The sequence below is a fragment of the Sphaerodactylus townsendi genome, linkage group LG02 (genome assembly GCF_021028975.2).
Source record: "Sphaerodactylus townsendi isolate TG3544 linkage group LG02, MPM_Stown_v2.3, whole genome shotgun sequence".
In the NCBI taxonomy this organism is placed as follows: domain Eukaryota; kingdom Metazoa; phylum Chordata; class Lepidosauria; order Squamata; family Sphaerodactylidae; genus Sphaerodactylus; species Sphaerodactylus townsendi.
In genome coordinates, this window is record NC_059426.1 from 162,308,099 (window position 1) to 162,334,433 (window position 26,335).

At 47.3% G+C, this 26,335-nt stretch overlaps 1 protein-coding gene across 2 annotated transcripts in view; it reads left to right on the forward strand.

Moving 5' to 3' along the window:
- RCOR1 (REST corepressor 1) overlaps positions 1–26,335 on the forward strand; it is a 205,193-nt gene that overhangs the window by 153,496 nt on the left and 25,362 nt on the right. For both annotated transcript variants that reach the window (XM_048485455.1, XM_048485456.1), the window contains exons 6-7: positions 6,866–6,984; positions 15,232–15,310. In XM_048485455.1, coding sequence (XP_048341412.1) covers positions 6,866–6,984; positions 15,232–15,310 — 198 coding nt within the window. The remainder of the gene's footprint in view (positions 1–6,865; positions 6,985–15,231; positions 15,311–26,335) is intronic.

Sequence of the window (26,335 nt, forward strand, 5' to 3'; positions counted from 1 at the left end):
GGATGTCTTCAAGTGCTCGACAAGTGGGATTTTCTGACAGGTTGCAGAGAAGGTTGGGGGGTGGCTTTGTGGCAGAGCTTTTCTTTTGCATTCGCCTGGTCCCAGGCAGAGACGTAGTTGGGCCAAACTGCGCCCGGTGTGCAGTGTATATTTCCGCCCTCCTGCCCCCCCCCCCCCCGCAGCGCCTCCCCTTTTCCCTTTCCCACACTTACCTTAGTTCCTTTCCTTTTCCTAGAACTTTTTCAGGCTGAAAAAAAGGCCTATTCACAGTTAAGGCTTAAAAACGGTCTGATGGGAACTATACTTCCCAGGAGACCTTGTGAGCCCCAAGGTCTCCTGGGAACTGTAGTTCCTCAGGCCATTTTTAGCCTGTACTGTGAACAGGCCTTTTTTTCAGTCTGAAAAAGTTCTAGGAAAAGGAAAGGAACTAAGATAAGTGTGGGAAGGGGAGTGGGGACACACCGCGGGGGGCGCCGTGGGGGGGAAGGGGAGGGGGAAATTTTGCACCCCCCATGTGACCCCGAACCTTGCACCCGGTGCGTGGCGCACCACTACCACCCCGCCTCTGGTCCCAGGCTCACTCACTGACACCTCCAGTTCAAAGAGTCAAGTCACAGGCCAGGGATGTCCAACTCTGGTGCCTCAGATGTTCATGGACTACAATTCCCATCAGTCCCTGGCAGGGGCTGATGGGAATGGTAGCCCATGAACATCTGGGGCACTAGAGTTGAACACCCCTGTCACAGGTAATCCAAAAGATCTCAGAGCCAATTCCAAGCAGAGTAGAGAAGGAGTGACCTTGGTGCTCAGGTGTCAAAATTCGCGGCCCTCCAGATGTTAATGAACTACAATTCCCACCACTCTTGCCAGTATAGCCAACGCTCATGTTGGGAGGGACTGATGGGAATTGTACTTCATGAACATCTGGAGGGCCGTGAGTTTGACAGCCCTGCTTAATGATCTGACTACGTTGGAGTCAGCTTTATGCACGCATCTGGGATTCGAAGGTGCTCTTGTTCTGCGTTTATGACCCTTTGACTCTGAAATGTGCATGCCTCCTGGCCAAATAAAAACAATCTCTTGGCATTTTTAGAGAACTGGAACAAGATGAAAGCTGCGTGCTGCGCGTTGATTTGCAGCCAATAGCGAAAAAATATTGGGCAGATTGTTCCAACGATGTCAGCATGGTTAGGGTTTCTCATAAAGTTGGTCGGAATAAATGACTTCCTCATCCTCCTCGGAAGGTAATTCTTCTGACAGTCAGAAGCCTTCTACGAGGGCATCTTTAGCATCTTCCGATCATTTCTGTAGCACCCCATCGACCCTGGACCACATAGCAATGAAGACTTGGCTTCCTGCCTTGAGGAGTTTGCAATCTAAATAGTCACACTGAAGAATGTATGGAAGGCAGGGGAGAACCAGCCACTGGGACATGTGGGGTCTCATGTCCCCAGGCGCCTGCCATTTAGTCATGTGGGGGGTGGAAAATGGCCCCCCACACCCCTCCTCCTTCACCTGCATTCATTGCTTGCACGGCCACACCTGGCGTACTTGGTGACAGCACACTTGGCTCCAGCCAGGCTCCTCCCGGAGGCACCCCCGCAGCCCTGGCCGGGGTGGGGGGGACCGCCTGCCTCTTGGCCCCTCAGCTGCCGACAGTCAGCTGCCCCTCACCTCGGGCCCAGCAGGTGGCAAAAGTGAGCCGGTCCCTTCAGCCGCCCCTTACCTGTGCAGCAGCTGGGCTGCTCCTTCAGCTGGCCTCCACCGGTCCAGGATCCTGCCCCGTCCTGCCATGCGCCCCTCGGCCCAGTCCCACCAGGTTGCCTGGGACCACTGCGCCAGTTATGGCAAGGGGAGGGCACCCCGAGCAGGTGCTGCCCCGGGTGCCATTTTCCCCTGGTACGCCTCTGATGGAAGAAGAAGAGGAGGAGGAGGAGTAGTTTGGATTTATATCCCCCCTTTCTCTCCTGCAGCAGACTCAAAGGGGCTTACAATCGCCTTGCCCTTCCCCCCTCACAACAAACACCCTGTGAGGTGGGTGGGGCTGAGAGAGCTCCGAGAATCTGTGACTAGCCCAAGGTCACCCAGCTGGCATGTGTGGGAGTGTACAGTGTGTGAGTGTACAGGCTAATCTGAATTCCCCAGATAAGCCTCCACAGCTCAGGCAGCAGAGCTGGGAATCAAACCCAGTTCCTCCAGATTAGATACACGAGCTCTTAACCTCCTACGCCACTGCTGCTCCTGGGGATAATAAAAGAAAGGAAGTAGATTCACTTAGTTTCCTTTCTGTTGGGATTATGAACTTAAGGCAGGGAAGGCGGTCTTTTCCTTGGCCTGAGTGCTACCTCCCATTCATCATTACCTGGGTTCTTACAAAAAAATGGGAGAGTCAGTAATATGAGGATTGCACATGGCAAGAGATTTTGCACGTGTTTGGTTGTGTGTATCATGATGTGTGTGATTGTAATGGTGAGGGGAAAACACTTGGGGGGAAGGTGGGGAACTTGAGGTCACCAGTAGAAGGTTTTAGACACACATTTCCACAGAAGGTCCACTCTCCTTATTTGAACGATTGCCATTTTACAGGAGGGGGCGCCTCCGCTCCAGAGTCCGATTGGCTTCCAGCCAGCCCTTCTGAGTCTCAGATGTGACCTAAGCCCATTCTAGCTCAACTGTACTCTTCCTTTGGAGCACAGGTGTCAAACTCGTGGCCCTTCAGATGTTATGGACTGCAGTTCCCACCATCCCTTGCCAGCATGATGCTGGCCGGGGATGATGGGAACTGTAGTCCATAAGCATAAGCATTTTATTGTCATTGTGCACGCACAACGAAATTTACAGCAGCATTCCTTGATGCACACAATTTCAGACTCATACCCCATTCTCACTTTCCCCTTTCTCCACCCATCCCTACACAGCCCCAAACATATCAACACGAAGCCACGGAGTTCAGCATAGCCACAGCTCTAGAGTAGAAGCTGTCTCTAAGCCTCTTTGTCCTAGTTTTGATAGACCTGTATCGTCTGCCGGATGGTAACAGTTCAAAAAGAGAGTGTGCTGGATGAGACGGGTCTCTCAGAATATTTTGGGCTTTCTTTAGGCTTCGGGAATTATAGAGTTCTTCCAAGGAGGGGAGAGGGCAGCTGATAATCCTCTGTGCAGTAGTGATCACCCTTTGGAGCGCCTTCCTATCTGCCACTGTGCAACTGGAGAACCATACACAGATGCAGTAGGTTAAGACACTCTCTATAGCACAGCAGTAAAAGGACAGCAGGAGTTTTCCATTCAGTTGTTGTTTCCTTAAAAGTCTCAGATAGTACAGTCTTTGCTGGGCCTTCTTAACCACCGCGGCAGTCTGTACGCCCCAGGTCAAGTCCTCTTTAATCATAACGCCCAGAAATTTAAAACATCTGGAGGGCCGCGAGTTTGACACCTATGCAAGTTTGGAGGAAGGGTGCTGCCATGCATAGCAAAATAAATTGGGATGCCACTGTCTGATATGCCCATTGCAGCTGCCTACCTCTGGCTTAGCTGGGTTTCTCTTGCTGCTGTTAGTAAGAGGCACACCAAACCTACTTTCATTGCAACCAGTATACCGTCTAGGTCAGGGGTAGGGAACCTGCGGCTCTCCAGATGTTCAGGAACTACAATTCCCATCAGCCCCTACCAGCATGGCCAATTGGCCATGCTGACAGAGGCTGATGGGAATTGTAGTTCCTGAACATCTGGAGAGCCACAGGTTCCCTACCCCTGGTCTAGGTGTATACTTGCACATCAGGGCAAATGCTGGCCCAGCTTACCCACAGGGCAAATGCAATATCCCGGGCCTGTGAGAGTGACCTTTCTCTTTGCGCCCATTTGTGCTAGTGTGGCATAGCGAGCAGATAGTCGAGCTAGGGTCATCCAGGCTGGAGTTCAAGTTCCCGTTCTGTTGCAAAACTCAGTGGGTAAGCTGGGCCAGCTTAAATGGCCTTACAGAGTCGGCGTAGGATAAACTGGGGTAGGGAGATGGGGCCTGCCTTCCTTGGGGGAAACCACTGCAAAAATGTAATTATCTCATGATATAAAGTGGCACATATAGTCTGACGTCGGTACCTACTTGATTTACATTTGCACTTTGCAAAAATCAATCCAGCGTGCGGACTCCCCGAGCAGCAAGGAATAAACGGTTCTGCATAACCAGTTAAAATCTAGCCATAAAACCTGATAATTAGAGCCATCCTTATCCTTCAAAATTAAGCATGCATTTGAGTGTGTTTATGTGTATGTGTGTTCGGGAGTGGGGGTCGGGGAAGGATAGCAATCACTCGCCCTTCGTAGTTACCCAGAAACATAAAATTGCCTCTCTTTTTTTTTTTTTTGCGGCCAAACAAAATAGCACGACATGCAGTGCTATTCAGAAGGCAGAAGAGAATTCTTCAAAAGGCTTTATCAGGCTGGATGGGTTTTTTTTTAAAAAAAACCAAACAAACCCCAAAAGTCTTGGGGGGCGGGGAAGGAAGGAAACAAATCTTCTAGGGGCCCTGACCTTAAGACCTCTTTCTCTACATCTTGTTTAGGATGTTTTGCTTGCTTTTCTGGGCCGAGGAATGGAACAGCTGGTATCAGACTGTGCCTCTGGCATGCGGGGGAGAAGAAGAAATGAAAGCCATCCCTCTAAGAACGTAACAGTTAGGGCTGCCAGGTCCTGCCAACATCTGACAGTGGACATGCAGTGGGGTTGATGCTGTCAGATCCAGGTTGGGAAACCCCTGGAGATTTGGGGATGGAGCCTTGGGAGGGGAGGGACCGCAGTGGGGCACAACACCACGTGGTCCACCCTCCAAAGCATCCATTTTCTCCAGAAGAGCTGGACTCTGTAGGAGCAGCAGTGGCGTAGGAGATTAAGAGCTCGTGTATCTAATCTGGAGGAACCGGGTTTGATTCCCCGCTCTGCTGCCTGAGCTGTGGAGACTTATCTGGGGAATTCAGATTAGCCTGTACACTCACACACTGTACACTCCCACACATGCCAGCTGGGTGACCTTGGGCTAGTCACAGCTCTACAGAGCTCTCTCAGCCCCACCTACCTCACAGGGTGTTTGTTGTGAGGGGGGGAAGGGCAAGGCGATTGTAAGCCCCTTTGAGTCTCCTGCAGGAGAGAAAGGGGGGATATAAATCCAAACTCCTCCTCCTTCTCCTCCTCCTCCTCCTCCTCCTCCTCCTCCTCCTCCTCCTCCTTCTTCTCCTTCTTCTGCTTCTCCTTCTCCTTCTTCTGCTTCTTCTCCTTCTCCTTCTTCTGCTTCTCCTTCTTCTGCTTCTCCTTCTTCTTCTTCTCCTTCTCCTTCTCCTCCTTCTCCTCCTCCTCCTCCTCCTCCTCCTCCTCCTCCTCCTTCTTCTTCTTCTTCTTCTTCTTCTTCTTCTTCTTCTTCTTCTTCTTCTTCTTCTTCTTCCTCCTCCTCCTCTTCCTCTTCTTCTTCTTCTTGAGATGGGCTGTAATTCTAGGAGATCCCCAAGTCCCACCTGCCAGTTAACATCCCTGATAACAACCAATAGTTGAGAAATGCTGAGATGCAGAGGTCTGCAACCTGCGGCTCTCCAGATGTTCATGGACTACAAATCCCATCAGCCTCTGGGAAGGGGCTGATGGAAATTGTAGTCCATGAACATCTGGAGAGCTGCAGGTTGCAGACCCCTAGAGGGGGCATTTGTGCAGAAGACAGTGGCTGGCAAAATTCAAATATGTTTCAGGCTGCAGGCACGCTTCCCTGTTTTTGAAACAACAACAACAACAACAACAAAGAAGCAAAAAAAAAATTTGAAAGACGGCTCCTTAATTGCAAATTGCGTTTTCTGAAGCAGGCTTGACTAGAAGCAAAAGCAGAACAGCTGATAATGTAATTAATAGTTAAGTAAGAGAGAATGCCGCTTAACTAAAGCAGCGTGGTGTCGCGGGCAAAGGAAACATTAAAGCTGGGGAAAGAAGGTGTTGTTTTGTGAAATGGCGGGTTGGCAGCTGAAGTCCAAGGAAAGAGAAACAAAAAACCAATCTGGGAGATTTTAGCTGGAACATCAGAAGTATTGCCTTTGGAAACGTACCTTCTGTTCTGTGGCTTAAGTCCCTGGCTGTTGACACAAAAGTCACACCGTTTCTGGAAAAGCATCCAAGGTGGCAATTAGCCTGTACCTGTATTGTCGAAGGCTTTCACGGCTGGAATCGCTGGGGTGCTGTGTGGTTTCCGGGCTGTATGGCTGTGTTCTAGCAGCATTCTCTCCTGACGTTTCGCCTGCATCTGTGGCTGGCATCTTCAGAGGATCATGCCACAGATGCAGGCAAAACATCAGGAGAGAATGCTGCTTAGAACACGGCCATACAGCCCGGAAACCGCACAACACCCCAGTCTGTACCTGGTTTCTGGAATGGCACCAAGTGGCGGCCCTGCTGGGCAACTGCATGATTGGCACTTGGCATTCTGGTGTAAGGAGAATTGCAGACCATTCCTGTCTTGATGTGGCATATACCTCTGTGAGTAACACGGGGTTGCCAGCTCTGGGTAAGCAAATCCCTGGAGATTTGGGAATGATGCCTTGAGAAGATGGAGCTTGGGAGGGGAGGCATTTCAGGAGGGTATTAATGCCACAGAGTCCGCCCTCCAAACCAGCCATGTTCTCCAGGGAACTGATGATGTCTGTCATTGGAGATCTCTGGGCCCCACCTGGAAATTGGCAACCTTCGGAAAACACGGTGCTACAATGTGATGATGGGCAGCTTTTGGGCACAAGGTTTCCTAGACCGGGTACAACAATTCCTAGACCGGTATTGTTCTCTATTTCACAACCAGAACACGCAAAAGCATCTCAGTGGCTCCCATCTTGTGTTTCTCAGCTTCCAGACAAGTCGATAGCGAGCTTGGTGAAGTTCTACTACTCCTGGAAAAAGACAAGAGCTAAAACGAGCGTCATGGATCGTCACGCTCGGAAGCAGAAAAGAGAGCGGGAGGAGAGGTGAGTGCGCAAGCGGGAATTGTGAGGATCTGGGGGCGAGGGTGTACAGATAAATATTTATTTTCGCCAGCCTGCCTTTCATTAGTCTGCCTTTCTCACCGTGACTGCGAGTCAAGGGCTGGACTCCCGAGTGTGATAGAACTGTTCAGCCAGTCAATAAGGCAGCGGCAAAATAAGGTAACGTTTGAATGATAATATTTGAATCTCGATTGCAAAGATTCCTAGCAGAACACGGCTATTCAGTCGGATCATCAGCAGGCAGGCTACGAAGTACGATAGCGTGCGAGTTTCACATCAAAGATCCCCAGTAAAATAACATCAAGCGCGCAACTGGAACTGATGATCTGGAAGAAAAAGAATACATTAGCTCTAATAAAGGTCAGCTCCTGAGCTCATTTATCACATCACAGCTTTACTTCCTCCAAAAGAATGCCTTCCAAAACAGTTCTGTTTTTGCTCATTTTGCGGAACAACAGAAATGTTGGGGACCTTTTTAAAGGCTCCTAAAAGGTTGGTTTATGTGTTCTTTTGTTTTGTTTTGTTTTGTTTTGTTTTTCTGCACAGACGTGGACAGTTGGAGGTACTGGCACAAATCTGTTTCAGTCATTTTAAATAGCAGTGCCACTCCAGATGTGCGTAAGACGAAAAAGGTGGATAGTCTGTGGGTCTCATCACACAAACTAAGTGGTCATACTTTTTCAAAACACTTGACAAGCAAAGTTTGCCAGCTTGCCTGTGGTGTCCCACAAAAGAAAGCATCTCTTGTGTTTTATAGTCTCCTTCCATGTTGATCTACAGCACAGGTGTCAAACTTGCGGTCCCCCAGATGTTATGGGCTACAGTTCCCATCATCCCCTGCCAGCATGATGCCAGTTTGACACCTATGGAAAATAGAGGGTCGCTGTGCAATAAGAATGTTTGTCTGAGCAAAGCTTAACTCAGAGGTTGTGTTTCTTGTGGTACACGGTTGGTTCACCTAGCAAGAATATATTCAGAACTCTTAGGTACTGAAGGCCTTTTGTGATGTGCGCATTGAGGGCGTTCCCCATCAAAATCACAACTACTGAGTAAACTGCGAGGCTGCTCCATGTTGGGTATAGCTGAAAACTCTAAATAACGTGGAAAGCAAATTTGTTGTGTCGTGAAAGACAGTGTTCTTGCTGCAATGAAGCACTCAGTAGCAGAAGGTTTTACTGGGTTTTTGATGTGGGCCACATGATGTCCAATAGCAGATTTAGGGGTTGGAGCCAATATCAGCACCTGAACGGAAAAACTTTAGGAGTTATTAGTGGCCACTCGCTTCTGAAACAAGGTGAAATCTATACCTGGAGAGATTTTCTGGTCCTAGATCCTCTAACAACCTTTGCTGTAATAACACTTTCCCCAGATCTTGTGGTTTCAACATGCTGGTGGATATTGGGATTTTTGTGGGAGATGATTCATGAACTGGCAAATCTTTCCGGTTGCTGGCCAATAGGGTTGGCCCAGCGTGTTCATAGGAAACTACAGCACACATGTTAATTCCCTTTTTGCTAGATTGGAATTTTCTGGAAAATATGATCCTTGCACAGGGTTTTTCTCCCCTTCTCACATCGCTGTTCTACTTTTTTAATCATGTCTTTAATTCCTAGATGGGGATTGGGAGGGGGGGGGATGCTCTTTTTTGTGACATATGAGTGATGTTATACTGTTGCTTATAAAATTTAAAGTCTATAAAAGATCATTCTTTTAGATTAGATTAGATTAGATATTTAATTTATATACCGCGGTGCACAACAAAGTAAATAAACAATAACATAATAATACAATAGACTAAATAATACAATAGAACTAAGGGAAGTAACAATGTCAATTGTACTAGCCCCTTAATGGGTCACAGTTCAACAAATACTTAACAATCCAATATCAGGTTAACAACTAGTAACAAGTGAGTAGCTTATCTTGTGAGTAGCTATCATATTACAGTCATCAAGCAGTCTTTTTCCCCCTGTTGGTAGTTGAAGGCCTATCACATACAGCGGTTTGGATATTTTTTTATCCTTTTGGTAGGGGTCGGCTACCTAGGTCTGTGTTGCTTACTCTAATGGACTGGCAACCTGAAATCATGAAATCATTCGCAATGGAAAGCCTGCTCAGAAGTGGTTGCAATCAACGATTTCGCGATCTATTAGTGCTTTCCTTGTTCTGTAGGTTTGTTTCCCTAGGTCCGGTCTCGGGTTACGTTCTTTGAAGATACATTTGAGTCTAGATTTTGCATTAATTCAATGTTCTCGCAATGCAGGAATATTGATTTGAAATAGGCTGAGAGCCTGTTGCTATGGAGATGGTAATTCCACTGCTATAATTCGGGAAGGGCCCCGGCTGGCACATGTTAGTTTCGTGTTAATTTTGCCAGCTTTGCTGTCATTTCTCCAGTATCACCGAAACGGCGGTTCCAGATTGTGTTGGCCTTACTAATTGTGAGCTGCCTAAGATGTCTGTGGAAATTTGGAAGGGTGTGCGCGCGTACGTATGAGATGTGTCACCAAAACAAGCTTAGGATCTCCGGACGCTGAGAGCAATTATACCTGCTACTTTAAAAAAAACAATCAGTTTCTGCAGATGAACTATGTCTGAATATATAGATATGATAAAAGCAGACCTGTTGCCCTTAAGGGGTACAGTCTGCAGGGCTGCTTATGGTAATTGGAGTAGAGATCTGTACAGCTCAGGCAGCGGAAGATCCTTGTCTAATAAGCGACTTTTCAGGGTGTTCGCTTTTTAAAAAAAAACACACACACACAGGTTGTCTCAAAACTGTCACAGCCTAACCTGAACAGGTTTTGTTAGGTTTTTTCCTCCCTTCTTTTTAAAAGAGCACTTCGCGTGCTCTGTTAGAAAGCGGGGAAGCAAAGTCGAACGTGTGCTTAGTTTTCGTGGCTTGTGTTGGTGCTGTTTGTGGGTTTCGTGATGCCATTTTATTTGAGCGAGTCCAGATTTATGCGCAAGCTGAAGTAAGCTACAGTTTCGGACCGCAGGTTAGATGGAGATGCTGAATTTTTAAAAAATTACTAAAATGGCGAAAGTGCCACATTTTTTGGTATTGCTGTGGTGGTAGTGGTGGAAAGGGCCATTGAGTTACAGCTGACATGATAACCCCGTAGGGTTTTCAAGGCAAGAGACATTTGGCGGTAGTTTGCCATTGCCTGGCTTTTCATGTACTGGGAGAGTTCTGAGAGAACTGTGGCTAGCCCAAGGTCCCTTAGGAGGCTTCATGTGGAGGAGTGGAGAATCCAACCCAGTTCTCCAGATTAGAGTCTGCCACTCTTATCCACACTTTGGGGCTCCTTAAATTGGCCGTGGCTTAAGGCTTTGGCAAGTCTCAACCTGACCCTGTGCTGGTTTCTGAAGAAGCAGCCCACGACTTTTGCATCATTTAAGAAATGGCTGGATGAGGATTTTATTCCCAGTCATCTCACATCCTGAAGCAAAGGAGGTGTTTGTTCTCCAAACAGATGTACTGGGAAATAAGGTGGCTTGCTGGGTGCCTCTTTGGGATAGGGTTGCCAACACCCACATGGGACCTGGAGATCTCCTGGAAGCATGGCTGGTCTCCAGATGGCAGAAATCAGGTCTCCTGGAGAAAATGGCTGCTTATCCCCGAGGAATACCAGGGTCTCTATGCAGAGGAAGGTGATGGCAAAAGGCCTCTGTTAGTCTCTTGTCTTGAAAACCCTCCTGGGTTGCCATAAGTTGGCTATGACTAGACAGCATTTCATGCATTCCAGTCTGGTAGAAAGCCACTGTCTTTGTCATGTCTCTTCAGACCTCAGCCTCAGTGCTTTCTCTTCTGCAGTTTCCTATGGAGTCCCCAACAGAGGCATACGGGGGGAAATGGCGCCCGGGGACAACTCCTTCTCCGGACGCCCCTTGCTTGGGGGTGGGGCTTGGGGGCAAGGCTGCCCCACGCTTGGGGGCAGGGCTTGGGGGTGCCAAGTCATGCTTCCAACCTCCATGCACACTGGCTTTTGAAAGCTGGCCTGCACAGGGGGCGGGGCTTAGGGATGTAGCTGTGCCCCCCATGCTCAGGGTGGGGACTTGGGGACATGGCTCAGGGGCACTGAGCCGCACACCCCGGCCTCCCTGGGGCAAGGGAAAGGAGATTGAAGCTGGCCAGCAGGGTGCAGGGCCGCCACTGAGCATGGGGCACGACCCCTGTGCCCCACCCCCGCCTCCCTGCAGGCCATCTCCTGCCATCCCCAGGCCCTGGGGATGGCAGGAGACGTCCTTCATGGAGACGGGGTTGGGGCTTGGTGGTGTGCGCCACTGCTCCCCTCGAGTTAGCATTTCAACTGCAGTTCAGTTTATTATAATCTCACATGCATGCCTTTACATAGATAACTGTGTTGTCTTCAGACATAGTGATCTAGATACGGGTTGCTTGTTGTTTCACACTTCAGTTAATTTTCCTTGCAGGACCCAAAGAAGAAGACGGCGTGCGTATGAAGCCTGGCTTTTCATGATAGGCACAGGTTGCGCAAACACTAATTCTCGATGCAAAAACCAAGTGCCTCTTTTTTTAAAAAAGCAGTTGCATACTCTGACTGCTCATTTATAAAGTAGCACATTAGTTAAGCTTGCCTCAGAGCTGGTGCCCTCCAAAATAGCTACGCGCACGTTATTAAGTTCTTTTCACCTTAATTTGTTTAAACTGAGTTGGAAAGTAAATAATATTCGGCAGCGCGCAGGTACAGGCTCCGGTCTCGCTGGAAGGAATTCCAAACAAGATTAGGAGAAAACAACACTGGTTTCTGTCACCCAGGCGTCTGCAGTATATTTTTAATTTCATGGATTGTTGGGGAAGGTGTGCTGTTCCCTTCCGTTGGATCTGAAGCCTACGCACATATTAAAAGTCGATCTAATAAATACCTGTACTCTCGCAATGCTTCTTACGGCACAAGCCATTCCAGCCTCATCCGGTACAGTAGTTCCGAGTTGTAGGTGGGATCGGAACATTAATTTGAGCTCTGGTCTAATATCCCATTGGAGACGGGTGAGGCGTGAGAACTCAAATTAGCTTGCTGGATTGGAGCCCCTGCCCTTCCGCTCAGTCCACCTACTCCCATCCTACATAGCACTCTGTGTGGATCTGAAAGTCAGCATTAGCCGGGTCTTTTATTATTGTTGTTGTTGTTATTTTGTTTGTTTGTTTGTTAAACTTGATAGACCGCTCAACCCCCGAAGGGCTCTGAGCAGTGTACAAGGCCATCTCGGCAATAAAACAACAATAGACATAAATAACATTAAAAACCCATATTGATTTGGTAATCGAGGAATGCTGTTTCTGAAAATGGAAACAGCATCCCTCTTTAGATATGGCTGTGGAATACCATTTTTTTGTTATGTCCTGCCACATGACAACACAAAATAGTGTTCAGGGTTTTGACGTTAAATATTGTTAGTGACAGTAACTTCCAAGGATCAGATTAGCTGGTTTGGTTGGTTCAAGGGTTTCTTTCAAGTAGTATTTTTTTAAAGGTACTTAAGAACTTTAGTCCTCGGTAGGGAAGGGAAGGCAGCATAGAGCTAGCCAGAATTTGCCCAGAAAACTCACATGCCACAATGAATGGAAGATCATATAAGTGCTTAAAGCTTGAGGGTAGCCGGGGCATAAACCAAAGGACTCTCAGCTTGGTGTAGTGGTTAAGAGCAGGTGCACTCTAATCTGGAGAACTGGGTTTGATTCCCCGCTCTGCCACTTGAGCTTTGGAGGCTTATCTGGTGAACTAGATTAGCTTGTGCACTCCAAGGGAGGATATAAATCCAAACTCTTCCTCTTCTTCTTCTGAACGGCAGCCCTAATCCTAACCCTGTAAGATTTGAGGGTCTGTTCAAGATGGGCCCTGCTGTTTCTTACCCACTTTTTGGTTTGCTTGTTTAAAGTTTAAATTTATAAACGGTTTAAATTTAAATTTGGCCATTTCATTAAGTCTCTGTCAAGGAGAAACAGAGGGTAATTAACTACCAACATGAACTAGATGGATAGGGAGCCGTTTCATCCTAAGGGGCACTTCCAACTAGCCAGATATGACCAGGAAGCTCTCATGATGGTGATCAACCATCTACCATAACATGATGGAGATCAATCATCTTAATTCCTCACACTGAGTAATAAGGTATACTGCTTCTAAGTGTGGAGGCTCCATTCTTAGCTATCATGATTCAGAGTGATCTATGTTCATATCATGAACATAAGATGAGAGTACCATTATCCTAATAATTTTCATCTTGGTGAGGAATTTTGCCTGTGTGGCTGCTATTGCAAATTGTAGCAATCAGTTAATATAAAATCCCTTCATCCGTAACATATAAAAAAACCAGTGTGTTTTGCAAAGAGCTTTGTGGTTTATTTATTTATTTTTTATTTCAAAAACTCAGAAAGAAATCATAACAGTAACTTCGTTTGCTAATACAAGATGTTGGGTTAAAAATAACTGCAAAAAATATTTTTTTGTAGAAGTCTCAACATCCTTAATTGTTTGATCACAATTGACTTGATTTTAATTTGATACCCATTGTTATTATTGATGAAATGTGTTTTGCCCAGCAAGGAACTGAAATCGAAAATAACGTAAAATAAACCAAACGACAGGTTGCCAAACATATGCTTGGATGTGCGTAGTGGTTTTTTCCCGGAGGGGAGGAGACTGGGAAAAACCATTGGGTTTGTAATAGGAAAATTTGAATCGGTGGCCATGCAGATTTAGAAACCAACTGGACATGGAGCTGGTTGACATCATCTGAAGCACATACATGTGCTAAAGCTTTTAAGCAGGTATTTTTGCAAGGAATCCTTCTCCAAGGTGTGATGGACTAATAGAAGTTCACCAAGCATTATGACATCACCCTAACATACAGCAGCCTTTCTAGGTTTGGAAGAGGAGGAGGGGAATAGTCTTCAGTCAACCCAGTCCAGATTTCTGTTTTCCACAGAGGCCTGCAAGCTGAGGGTCATAGGCCAGAGCCTTCCCCCCTTTGCTGTTGACTCTCATCGTGTTCAGAGGCATACTGCCTCATTAGGTGGAGATTGGCATTGAACCATCATAATGAATCACCCCTGAGGGGTTAGCAGTAGTCTCCTTTTAAAGCCAACGAAGCTCGTGCCTTCAGTAAATGGTGTGGAGAGTTCCACAAGTTGTTGCGTGAAGCACTTCCTTTTGTCTGTTGCGTGAAGCACTTCCTTTTGTTTGATTCTCGTGCCTTCAGTAAATGGTGTGGAGAGTTCCACAAGCTGTTGCGTGAAGCACTTCCTTTTGTTTGATTCTCAGTGCTGTTGGGTGCCTGAGCTCTCCTATGGGGTTGGGGAGGAAGTATGTTCCTACCATGCTTTCTCCACACTAAGCCCAAATTCATCCACTTTGCAGTTTGGTGCCTTTGTGACACCTGTAGAGAGAAGGAAAACTAAGGCATAGAAGGAAGGCTTCCAAAAATAAAAGGGGATCTGATCCCCTTAGTTATTGGTATCAGCGATGCTGTTCTCCCCTGAGCAGGAGGACACTGGGTCAGAGGAGAAGGATCCTTTATAAAAAACACACTATTTGCTTTAAATACACTTTGTTAAATGTTAGTGATTTCTCTTCATTTCTGTGGTGCCATCTGTCATAATGGGAAAAACTGTGTCTAAAAACTGGTTCTGGTGGGTTTTCCGGGATGTGTGACCGTGGTCTGGTGGATCTTGTTCCTAACGTCTCGCCTGCATCTGTGGCTGGCATCTTCAGAGATGTATCACACAGGGAAGTCTGTTACACACTGTTTCCAGAGATGGTAAAGTAGCAATAGCAATACTATCAACCACGTCTTGGCATAAAAAGGTCCACCCAAACATTTACTGATTGGTTCCCCACCCAGGGACATGGACAATATATACCCCAAACATTTCCTTCTCTCTGGACACAGTGTGTAACGGACTTCCCTGTGTGATACACCTCTGAAGATGCCAGCCACAGATGCAGGTGAAACGTTTGGAACAAGATCCACCAGACCACAGCCACGCAGCCTGGAAAACCCACCAGAACCAGTTGAATTCGGCCGTGAAAGCCTTCAACAATACATTGTGTCTAAAAAGGTTTCTGGGTGTATGGGTTTTATGGTACATGCCTCAAAGATGTATATGTGATTTATTATGTTTATATATTGCCACTCCCTATGTAGACAGCATGCAAAGTTGTGAACAAATAATTGAGCATTGCCTTCCTCTTTGTTTTGTAGTGAGGATGAAATGGAAGAAGCAAATGGAACTGCCCCTATAGATATTGAGGTTGAACAAAACAAGGAGACCAAAAAAGAGGTATTTTCCCCAAGAATCTTATATAATGTATTAAGAATACACCATCAACTTGAATGAATAAGTATTGGTTTTTTTTAACATTTTCTTTTGCTGTGGTATGTAAGGATTCAGTTCTTTACCCAATACACATTCCTGCCTGTTATCCAAAGAACTCAGGGTGTTGTAAATGGTTTTCCCCTTCCCCATTTTAGGTTAGGATGACTATGTGACTGATTTCAAGTTCACCCAGTAGGCTTCATGGCAGTGTGGACATTTGAACTCAACTCTCTTAGACCTTTGTCTGATGGGCTAAGCAATACACTGCACTGCTTCTAATCAGGCTCTTGTGGCATTTTTAAATTACTTTAAAATGGCAGCAGTGTTTTTTAGGGTGACTTCAAGAATTCCGCCACATCTACGTTGGCTCTCAGGCTGTTGGAATTACTACACTGTAGGCCAAGAGTAGGCAACCTTTTTGGCTTGAGAGGACAAAAGGCCTTTAACTGTCTGCAAGGGTGGTGTGCTGGCATATTAAAATGAGAAGAGATATGAGTTCTATATTTGCACAGCTGAGCCCTGGTGGTGTTATTGGTGCCTCCGTGGCTCATCTTTGGGGGGAACTGATCCTGCTGGCTGAGGTCGTGTTTGGATGTCATGCCAAGCCATTGCCTCAGGAAGAGTCTGTAACTGAACTCAAGGAGAGCCTGTTGTGATTTATTTATAAATGTGTCGATTCTGTCAGTGTTACAAAACACCCCAAACAATGTACAGCATTGGTCTGTTTTAGGCCCTTTCTGCACATGCAGAACAATGCACCATCAATCCACTTTCACAGTTGTTTGCCAGTGGATTTTACTATTCTGTACAGTAAAATCCAGCTGCAAAGTACTTTGAAAGTAGATTGAAAGTGCATTAGTCTGCATGTGCAGAAGGAGCATAAATGTTTCAGGCAGTTAAGAGGATGAGGCAATAAAATGATCTTAGCTGTGGGCCCAGAGTCAGCGTAATATAGGTAGATTCCTTGGAGAACCTGGGAGAATGGGAGGTTTTGACAAGGTCCCCCCAGTAGTTTCATTCTCCCTAAATCATAACAGTAGGCACCTTGCAGTGCCCCCTCCATCAGTAATAATGCTTGCTGCACTGAATAAAACTTTGGCCTACTGTTGGTGCCAAGATAGAGTAAGCACTCATCTAATTTGGTTCAGTTGGAACAGGGCTTGGATGCAAAATAAAATCAAGACTCTTCCCTTGCATCTCGGCAAACTGTGGCTGTTATCCAATCAGCACCAAAGGCATCGTTGTTGTGTCTTCAGTGCCGTTGCACCGCAGAGAACTAAACAGAAAGGTTCTAGAAGCTTCAGAGCAGTGGTGGGATCCAAAAATTTTAGTAACAGGTTCCCATGGTGGTGGGATTCAAACTGTGGCGTAGCGCCAATGGGGCTGGGCAGGGCACAATGGGGGCGTGGCCGGGCATTCCTGGGCGGGGCTGTGGCAAGGACGCAGCTGCTGCGCTGGTCCTTGGGTGGGAAACGAATGCATGCAGGCGCAGGCTGCCACGCACGCCGGTGCACCTCCTGCTAGACTGCTTCAAGTTCTGTGCGCTACTGCTGAGAGGAGGGGCGTAACTAAGGCAAAAATCCCGTGGCAAAATCACCAATTAGTAACCCCCTCTCGGCACACACAAATAATTAGTAACCTACTCTCGGGAACCTGTGAAAACCTTCTGGATCCCACCTCTGCTTCAGAGTGCTTGTGGTGCTCCCCTCCATCTTGAGCCGAGGGCAGTGTGGTTTCCCACCCAAATGGTCACGTGATGGAGGAGGGGAGAGTGCTCCTCCCTCAATTCTCTGTTTGCCGCCATTGAGAGAGGACCTGCTTTGCCAGAGCATTTCGTTTACCTCAGGATTTTCCCCCCTTTCTTTTCATCAATATGGCGTTATTTAACAAATGTACAAATATGGAATGAAGATGGCTCAAAATGATGAGCGTAATGAAAGTTTGTTCTGCCTCGGTGAGACTCATCTCTCCGAGACCTACCCTTCATTTGCCTTTTTACTCCAAACGCAAGACCTGAACATGCCCTCAGGCTTAAGGCTGTGTTGTGGGGAAAATCCCTCACTGGTGAATTCTCCCATGGAGAAATCTTTAAAGCGGGCTTTTGTGTCTTTGGTGTCCTCAGTCTTGATAGCTCCATCTGATCCATCTCTGAATTCAGTCTTGATGGCCAAACAGGCAAACTTCGAGCCTCCTGTAAAAAAGGATAAAAAGAAGAAGAGGAGGAGGAGGAGAAGAAGAAGGAGAAGAAGAAGAAGAGAAGGAAGAGAAGTAGTTTGGATTTATATCCCCCCTTTCTCTCCTGTAGGAGACTCAAAGGGGTTTACAATCTCCTTGCCCTTCCCCCCTCACAACAAACACCTGTGAGGTGGGTGGGGCTGAGAGAGCTCCGAAAAGCTGTGACTAGCCCAAGGTCACCCATCTGGCATGTGTGGGAGTGTGCAGGCTAATCTGAATTCCCCAGATAAGCCTCCACAACTCAAGTGGCAGAGCAGGGAATCAAACCCGGTTCCTCCAGATCAGAATGCACCTGCTCTTAGCCACTGCTCTTAGCCACTGCGCTACTGCTGCTCCTAAAAAGAAGGTTTATCTGTCATCTAAGCCATCATCACATCGAGGCTTGTCACCAATTGCATCCATAATCTGATTTCCCGGCTTGCCGGTCAGCTGTCTCCTCTCAGCATCAAAGGCCATCTCTTCCTCAATGCCATGCTTCATCTACTCAAGATGAACAGTCTCCCTCTATTGACCACCAGTGTCCCCACCATACCCCTTCCAACTGATAACTTCAAGCTGACCAACATGCACCCTTCAGTGTTGAAACATGAGGAGGCTCAGCCTACTTTACCATACCTACAGCTTGATTCAGAGGACAGTCTTCCTTCAAACTTGGAGGGAGAGTCTGAGGAGGTATCCATGCCTTCACTAGGGGACAGCCCAAGAAACTAATCCAGATGGTAAAGGCTCTAGAATTGGACTCTGCTCAGTTGGCTCTGAAGTCTTTGGATCTGGTAATTAGTGTGTCATACGGAATGTTATGGGGGCCAATTGCCCTCCCTTCAGTCAAGGGTATTTGGGAAATATCCGAGGAGGTATGGGTTAGACCATCTTCTAACCAAGCATCCACCAAAAAAGTGGGAAATGTGTAAAAGGCCAAATAGGAAAGGTTGGAATTCCTCTTCCGTCGCCCAGTTTGATTGCCATCAAGGTACTCCCGTCACATTAAAGGTCTGGATCCCATTCCTCCCCTATGGATAAAAAGAGAAGACGGTTAGACACATTAGGGATAAAAATATAAGATAAATAAACTCAGTGGACCCTTGAGTGGTAGATGTGGTATTCCTCAAATTCTGAAGATGACGATCGGCAAAAATTCATATCAACCTGTCTGTTGCACAGTGTGCAACAGACTTTTCTCTCTGATACACCTCTGAAGATGCCAACCACAGATGCAGGCCACACAGCTGGAAAGCCCACAACCACCAGTTGAATCTGGCCGTGAAAGCCTTCGACAACACACTAGCCCAGGGGTAGGGAACCTGCGGCTCTCCAGATGTTCAGGAACTACAATTCCCATCAGCCTCTATCAGCATGGCCAATTGGCCATGCTGGTAGGGGCTGATGGGAATTGTAGTTCCTGAACATCTGGAGAGCCGCAGGTTCCCTACCCCTGCACTAGCCCATCATTATTTCACCCTTCTTCCACGGAATTCAGGACTGTGAACGTGGTACTCCTTTCCTCCATTTTTCCTTCACAGCAACCCTGTGAGGTAGGTTAGGACGAGAGAGAGACTTGCCTGGTCACCCTATGAACTTCCCGGCTGAATGTGGGTTTGAACTTGGGACATGCATGCAGTCGGCCCTAGCTAGGTGGGATGAGGGGATGTAGCCTGGAGCTGTTTGTGGTCACGCTGCTTGACTTGAAATTTACGGATCAGGACTTTTCCTACCAAAAACTCCTCCTAAGTGCTGAATCCTGAAAGTGCATTTTCCTTCTGTGCCTTCCCCCCCCCCCCCATTCCTTCTCGAAGAATCCCTTCATTATTTTTGCAGTTAAAACACACACACACACACACACACACACACACACACACACACACACACACACACACACACACACACACACACAAACCCCTGCTTAAATGACAGATGGATACATTCATTTGATGCAGCTAATGAAGTTTTGCTGAAGTAAACTTCCACTTTGGGAGTATAGCGTGACACTGAGTGGTAATTAAACATAAATTTAATATAGTTTAAATTCAGTTAAAATTGTCTCCCTGCCAACTCCACAAGCCAGGGAGCCGAGGTGTGTAGCAATTGTGCTCTTGCTTGCTGGAGCCTCTTTTGAGCTCCCGGAACACCAGCAAATCCCATCTCCCTGTATAACCCAGGATAAACGTTACACCATCCACTTTCTCCCCCTAGTCCCAAGATTAGCTTTCACACACCAGGCTTTTGGGTCAGGGTACAAAAGACACGGTTGCGCCACAGCAAGAGGAGCCCAGAGTGTTTCAGATAAGCAAAGAAATGCCAAATGCCAATTTGTTCTGCCTTGAGGGGCTGTGAGGAGTCTTTCTGGAGCTCAGAGGTAGCAGACCAAGTCCGCTGTGTGAACAGCATCACATCTCCAGGGGCATCCCAAAGCGAAGCTCGGATCCTGGACACCTGATGTCTCCAGATAGGTGGGTTCCTGATTTTCCTGAAAACGAGGTGGGCCAGGGGAATCTTACACTTGTGGGTCTGGAGACCAGAATCCTCCTGTTGGCATGAACGAGAAACTTTACCCCCAACATGGCATGGGAATAGAGTCTCAGAGACCATGTGTGGGTGAAGGGCTGTCAAGCCGCAGCTGACTTAACAGCGACCCCAGCAAAGGGGCTTTCAAGGCAGGTGAGAAGCGGGGATGGTTTGGCATTTGCCTTTCTGTGCAGAGGTCTCCCATCCAAGTACTAACCACAATCAGCGTCTGAGGTCGAAGGAGATCGGCCTATGCTGTACTGCGTTCCTTCTCTCTGAAAGACTAGACAGACAGGATTCTAGGCCACAGATGTCAAACTCGCAGCCCTCCAGATGTTATGGACTACCGTTCCCATCATCCCCTGCCAGCATGATGCTGGCAGGGGATGATGGGAACTGTAGTCCACAACATCTGGAGGGCTGTGAGTTTGACACCTGTGTTCTAGGCAACCTAGGGTAGTGATGGCGAACCTTTTGGAGACTGAGTGCCCAAATTGCAACCCAAAACCCACTTATTTATTGCAAAGTGCTGGCAAATTTAACCTGAATACTGAGGTTTTAGTTTAGAAAAAACTGTTGGCTCCGAGGCGTGCGTTACTCGGGAGTAAGCTTGGTGGTAGTTGGTGGCTTTGCTTTGAAGCAACCGTTCAACTCTTCCAATGACGAATCATGGTGAATCATGACCCTAGGAGGGTTTACTCCCATTGCCAGCAACTGAGCTTACTCCCAGGTAAAGGATCGTGCTTTAGTTCTTTGCATGAAAATCAGTGGGGTTTAACAGTGCTTAACAGGGTTACCTACACTGCTTCCTCAAAATTAGGTCTTAGGTTTAATGCTAATAATCGAGCCCAGCAGCCCAGGCCAGCCTAGATGTGAGTGTGTGTGTGTGGGGGGGGCGACTCTGTTTGTGCGTGCCCACAAGAGAGGGGTCTGAGTGCCACCTCTGGCACCCGTGCCATAGGTTCACCACCACTGACCTAGGGATTCTTGGAACCTACGGACAGCAACGGCGTCAGTATACCCCAGTGTGGGACACAAATCTTGCGGTCTTTCCCCCGTGATGGTCACGTTCTTGGTGGTTCCCGTACCCACGTCAATGTAGCAATGGCGTGAAATCACAGTGAGGGAAACTACTTCCTTGCAATCATGTGCTTCTGTGAAGGGGGCCGCTTTGTGCTTTAAAATGGTGCAGATGTGAGAAGGGAAGTTGGAAAAGACGACACCTCTGCTGTCCCTGAGACCACAGCTGTCCTGGTCAAATGCTAATATTGGATGAGTATGTAATTAGCTCAAGTTTGTAATGTCTTTGACAAGGGTTCGGTTATGACAAATGCAGGCACGGTAGACTTCAGTTCTGCCTCCCCCGTCCCCTCCAGCCTTTGATAGCCATTGGCTCCCTGCCGTGCAGGGGAGAACAGTGAATGTAGCCATGCATGGTGAAAGTCAAAGTTAATTTGTATCTGCTGTGCTTTCCAAAAGGAAACAGATGGTTGCAATGTTTGAGTTCAGGTTGTCTTTGCAGCCAAGCAGCGTGCTTTGGATTGCACGCCCTCATTTTTCATACTTTAACAGAACTAATTTGTGTCATTTTCTGATACCCCCCCCTTCACCCCCAGAGTTACCACATCACATTGAGATACTCCAAAGCAATATGTGGGTGCCTGCATGCACATACTGCGCTGGGTGATTAATTTTCTCTCCAGTGGGGTCCCAAAGCAGATTTTACAGCATCATTTCCCCAGCGTGGTATAATGGTTAAGAGCAGGTGCACTCTAATCTGGAGAACCAGGTTTGATTCCCTGCTCTGCCACTTGAGCTGTGAAGGCTTATCTGGAGAACTAGATTAGCTTGTGCACACCAACACATGCTAGCAGGGTGACTTTGGGCTAGTCACAGTTCTTCCAAGCTCTCTCAACCCCACCTACCTCACAAGGTGTTTGGTGGGGGGAGGGGAGGGAAAGGAGATCTCCTTACAGGAGAGAAAAGGGGATATAAATCCAACTCTTCTTCTTCTTCTTCATCATCATCATCATGCTCACAACAACCGTGAGGTTGAGAGAGGATGACTGGCCCAGGGTTGCCCAGAGAGCTTCCGTGGCAGAGCGGGGATCCTCCCAGATCCTAGCCTAAAACTGTTAACCACTACACCACTTGGACTAGTTGTCTCAGTTACTGGATAGTGGAAACTCTTTATAAGATACATAAGCAGCAGTTCATGGATAAATCTGGCTTATCAGGTTATGAGGAACTGGATGCTTAGCAAATGGTTGATCTGCCTTTCCAGAGCAAGTTAGCCAAATATAAGCATCTTGAGTGGAAGAGCAAGGATGAAGTAGGCAGCCCCTGGAGAATTCATCAGTCTTTGTATCTGAAGTCTTGGGTGGATGCAGTCCAAAATTATCCTGCAAGATTAATCCAGGGGTGCGAGGTGTCCATTTTTCCTTCACTGTCATATTTTTTCGGGCCGGGTTTCTCTCCCCCTCCCTCTCCTCCCTCTTTAATTAAAAACTTGATGAGCTCACAATCCCTCACTTTATCATTTGGTTAACTGATATTAAAAATTAATACGGGCAAAGGAAGGAATGGGGGATGCTGTCCTCTTTGCAGCGTTCGGGTCGCAATCAGTTTTGTTAAGAGCATTTTTTTTCAGGGGGGTGGCTTTTTATTTTCATCTCTTTCCCCCCTACTGTTTCCTGCCTTCATGGCATCCTTTTCATCTGTTCATGTCACAATTGCTGGGGAAACCTGCTGCTCCATCCTTCAAGTGTTCTCTGGACCAGCAAAAGAAAACTGATCGGATCTCCGACTGCTCCTGAACTATAAGGGAGCTTCCAGTATATTAGATGGTCACTGATGTGAGCCTGAACATGTTTCAGAGCTCAGCCTTGAAGTCTGTTGACAGGAGTCTTTCTATTGCACGGATCCACAAATGCTAGCTTCATGGCCAGTGATTATATTTTATTTATTTATTCATTTGATTTGGAAACTGCCCACCCCCAAAGGGCTCTGGGCGGTGTACAACAAATGTAAATACAATAATACAAATACAGTAATACACAATACATTAAAATTCATGATCAGATCAATAAGACATATAAAATCATAGCAGCATACAGTATAAAAATGGTGGCGCCCGATCCAAAGGCCGGGAGGGAACAGGCTGTGCTGACAAGATGTTATGCCAAATGTGCCAAAAGCGGTGTGGTACTCAGCACGGGGGCATCCCGTGCTTGTAGTGGCATTACTTGTAGTGGCATTCTTCTCTCCCGTCTTCTTTTGCATTTGTTGATAGGATTGCCAGCCTCCAGATCCCTGCGACATTGACAAATGCAAAATCCCCATCGGGAGGCTGGACATCTCCCAGAATTACAGCTGTTTGTTCAGATCACACTGATGAATTCCCCTGGAGGAAACAGCTGCTTTGGAGGCTGAACTATATGGCTTTATACCCCACTGAGGTCCCTCCCCCTTCTCCCCCCCCCCCAAACCAGCCCTTCCCAGGCTCCAATCAAATCTCCTTGAGTTGGCAGCCTTAATTGTCGGGGACTTTTGTGGGGAGGTCTTCTCACACTCATGTTGGGGCGAGACTTGAGAGTCCACCCTGCTGCTCAGAAGAGAAGCAGTACCTTTTTGGTCATTTGAAAAAGGCAGCTCCCCTCTTCCTTTTAGGGCAGTGCAAATTGGGCCTACATGCACGCTATCTTGAACACACCACCAAAGATGGAAAGAGGAAAAGTTTGGATTTATATCCCACCTTTCTCTCCTGCAAGGAGACTCCAGGGGGCTTACAAACTCCTTTGCCTTTCCTCTCCCAGCAACAGACCCTTGTGGGGCAGACGGGCCCGAGAGAGTTCCATAGATCTGTGACTAGCCCAGAGATACCCAGCAGGCTAGATAAATACCAAGACCACACAGCAGGAAACAGCTGAGTGACCCACCACATCTTGGCTGAATGAAATGGCTAACAATGAAACAGCCACATTAGCTGTAGCTGCAGCACAATCTATTTACTTCTAGCTATTTACTTTACAGCTGTTCCATTTTGTGTAGTCTTGGTATTTATCTAGGGCAGGTAGCCAGTCCCGATAGCTCTGTGTGCGTTGTCTTAAGGCAGTGATGGCGAACCTTTTCGAGACCGAGTGCCCAAATTGCAACCCAGAACCCACTTATTTATTGCAAAGTGCCAACACGGCAATTTAACCTGAATACTGAGATTTTAGTTTAGAAAAAACAGTTGGCTCCAAGGCGCATTACTCAGGAGTAAGCTTGGTGAAGCAACCGTGCAACACTTCAAATGGGTGAATCATGACCCTAGAAGGGTTTACTCAGAAGCAAGCCCCATTGCCGGCAACTGAGTTTACTCCCAGGTAAAGGATCATGCCCAGGCCAGCCTAAATTGTGTGTGTGTGTGTGGGGGGGTGATTTCCCCCCCACACACGACGAACTCTGTGCACACGTGCCCACAGAAAGGGCTCTGAGTGCCACCTCTGGCACCCGTGCCATAGGTTCACCACCGCTGTCTTAAGGAAATCAGCATAGCCTGCAGCTGAGAAAATGAGTAGGTAGTGATTGGAGTAGGGCTGCCAGCGCCGGATTGGGAAATTCCTGGAGACCCTACTTTAGCAGGGCATATTGCCACACAATTCACCTCCAAGGCCCACATTTTCTACGGGGGAAGTGACCTCTCTTGTCTGAAGATTCATTGTAATTCTGGAAGATCTCCAGGTCCCACCTTGAGGTTGGCAACCCTAGTTGCCGGCGCAGTCGTGCCAATAGTTTTGCAGGTCTCTCTGCCTTTTGCCTCGTGTGTACTTGAAACTTTTCTCGCTGTGCTGAACACAGCAGGAGCGGAATAAAATTTAGCCTTCCCTTCCTTTTGAATAGGAGATTTGTCTTAAAACGGCAGACAAATCTGACGACTCCTTTGTAGAGACGAATATCCCAGATTTCATATTCAGAAAAACCGCCTCCCACCCCTTGTCCTTAAAAGGCCTCTTTCTGGGCAAATTTCATACCCATGCAAAAAAAAAAATCATCTTTATCTTTCTGCATGGCTCCTGCGCTGCATCTAAAAATGAATGAGCTTTAAGGATTAGAAGGCAGTCATCTGACCCCTCGTGTTTTGTTTTAAATTAGTTTCTGCTTTTCCCCCTCTGGCTGACATGTAGAAAATTGCATATCAAACTTAAACTTTACTCTCCCGTTCTCTTTCTCTCGCCCTCTCTTTCTCTCTGTCCCACCCACACACTCAACAAGCTGGGTTTCCTTTTCGTTTCTGGTGCAGAATTAAACCGACACCCTGCGGTCCGGCGTTGGGAATCTTGGCTTTGCAGATCGTTAGGCAGCTTTGAGTTACGTGGAAAGCTCTCAGTGTTTGTGCACAAGCAGAGTTCTCCTTCCTGCCTCTTTTCCTAATTGCGGGAGTTTTCCAACAGTGTTTCTCAAACCTTTTGCGTTTGTTTTGCCCTTCCGAGCTTGTGCCGCCTTCTGGGGCTCCCCAATCCATCAGCAGCCATCTGTTCCACAAGCGAATGAACAGAGATCCTAGCGTGTTGTTCGTACACACACAGACCACTGCTGCGCTGTGGTTTTATTAGAAGACAAATAGAACAGGAACGTGACCCTCGCCTTTAAACCCACGGACAGGAAAATCTAACAGCAAAACAACAACTCTTTCTGGAACACCCTCCCTCCTTACACACGCAACCGCACGCGCACACACAGAGCAAACGGCATTGGGATGGCAAACTGTAGGTGCCACCCATCCACAAATCCTGTGTGGATTGCCTGAATGCCCATTGCTGGACAGGGAGGAGGCTTTCAATCCATCTCATGTTTGGCTAGTGGGGGAAGAAGGCGCCCACCTGCTTAAGGTCTTATCCCTTTCCCCAGATACCCATGATCTTAGGGGGCGGCCGGGGGGAGAGGGGTGTCATTTCCTAGACTTTGAAAATTGCGCTGATGCTTCCTTATTGTAAAAGGAGAATATGCCGGGGGAGCCTCTTTTAACATTTATTTTAATCCCAGGGCGAATATTTCAAAATCAAATTGATTTTCTGGATTAGAGACGTTTGTGTCAGGATTTCAGCAGCTCCGCTTCGGATCTGTTGATTTGCATTAAACGGTTTGTTGCTGTATTTGTGGAAGAGTGTACAAAAGAGGGACCCAGAGGGAGTGGGTGTAAATCCCAAGCAGCAAGCAAGACGGAATCCTCCACACATTTGTTTCTTTCTCTTTCACCCCGTCTCTCCC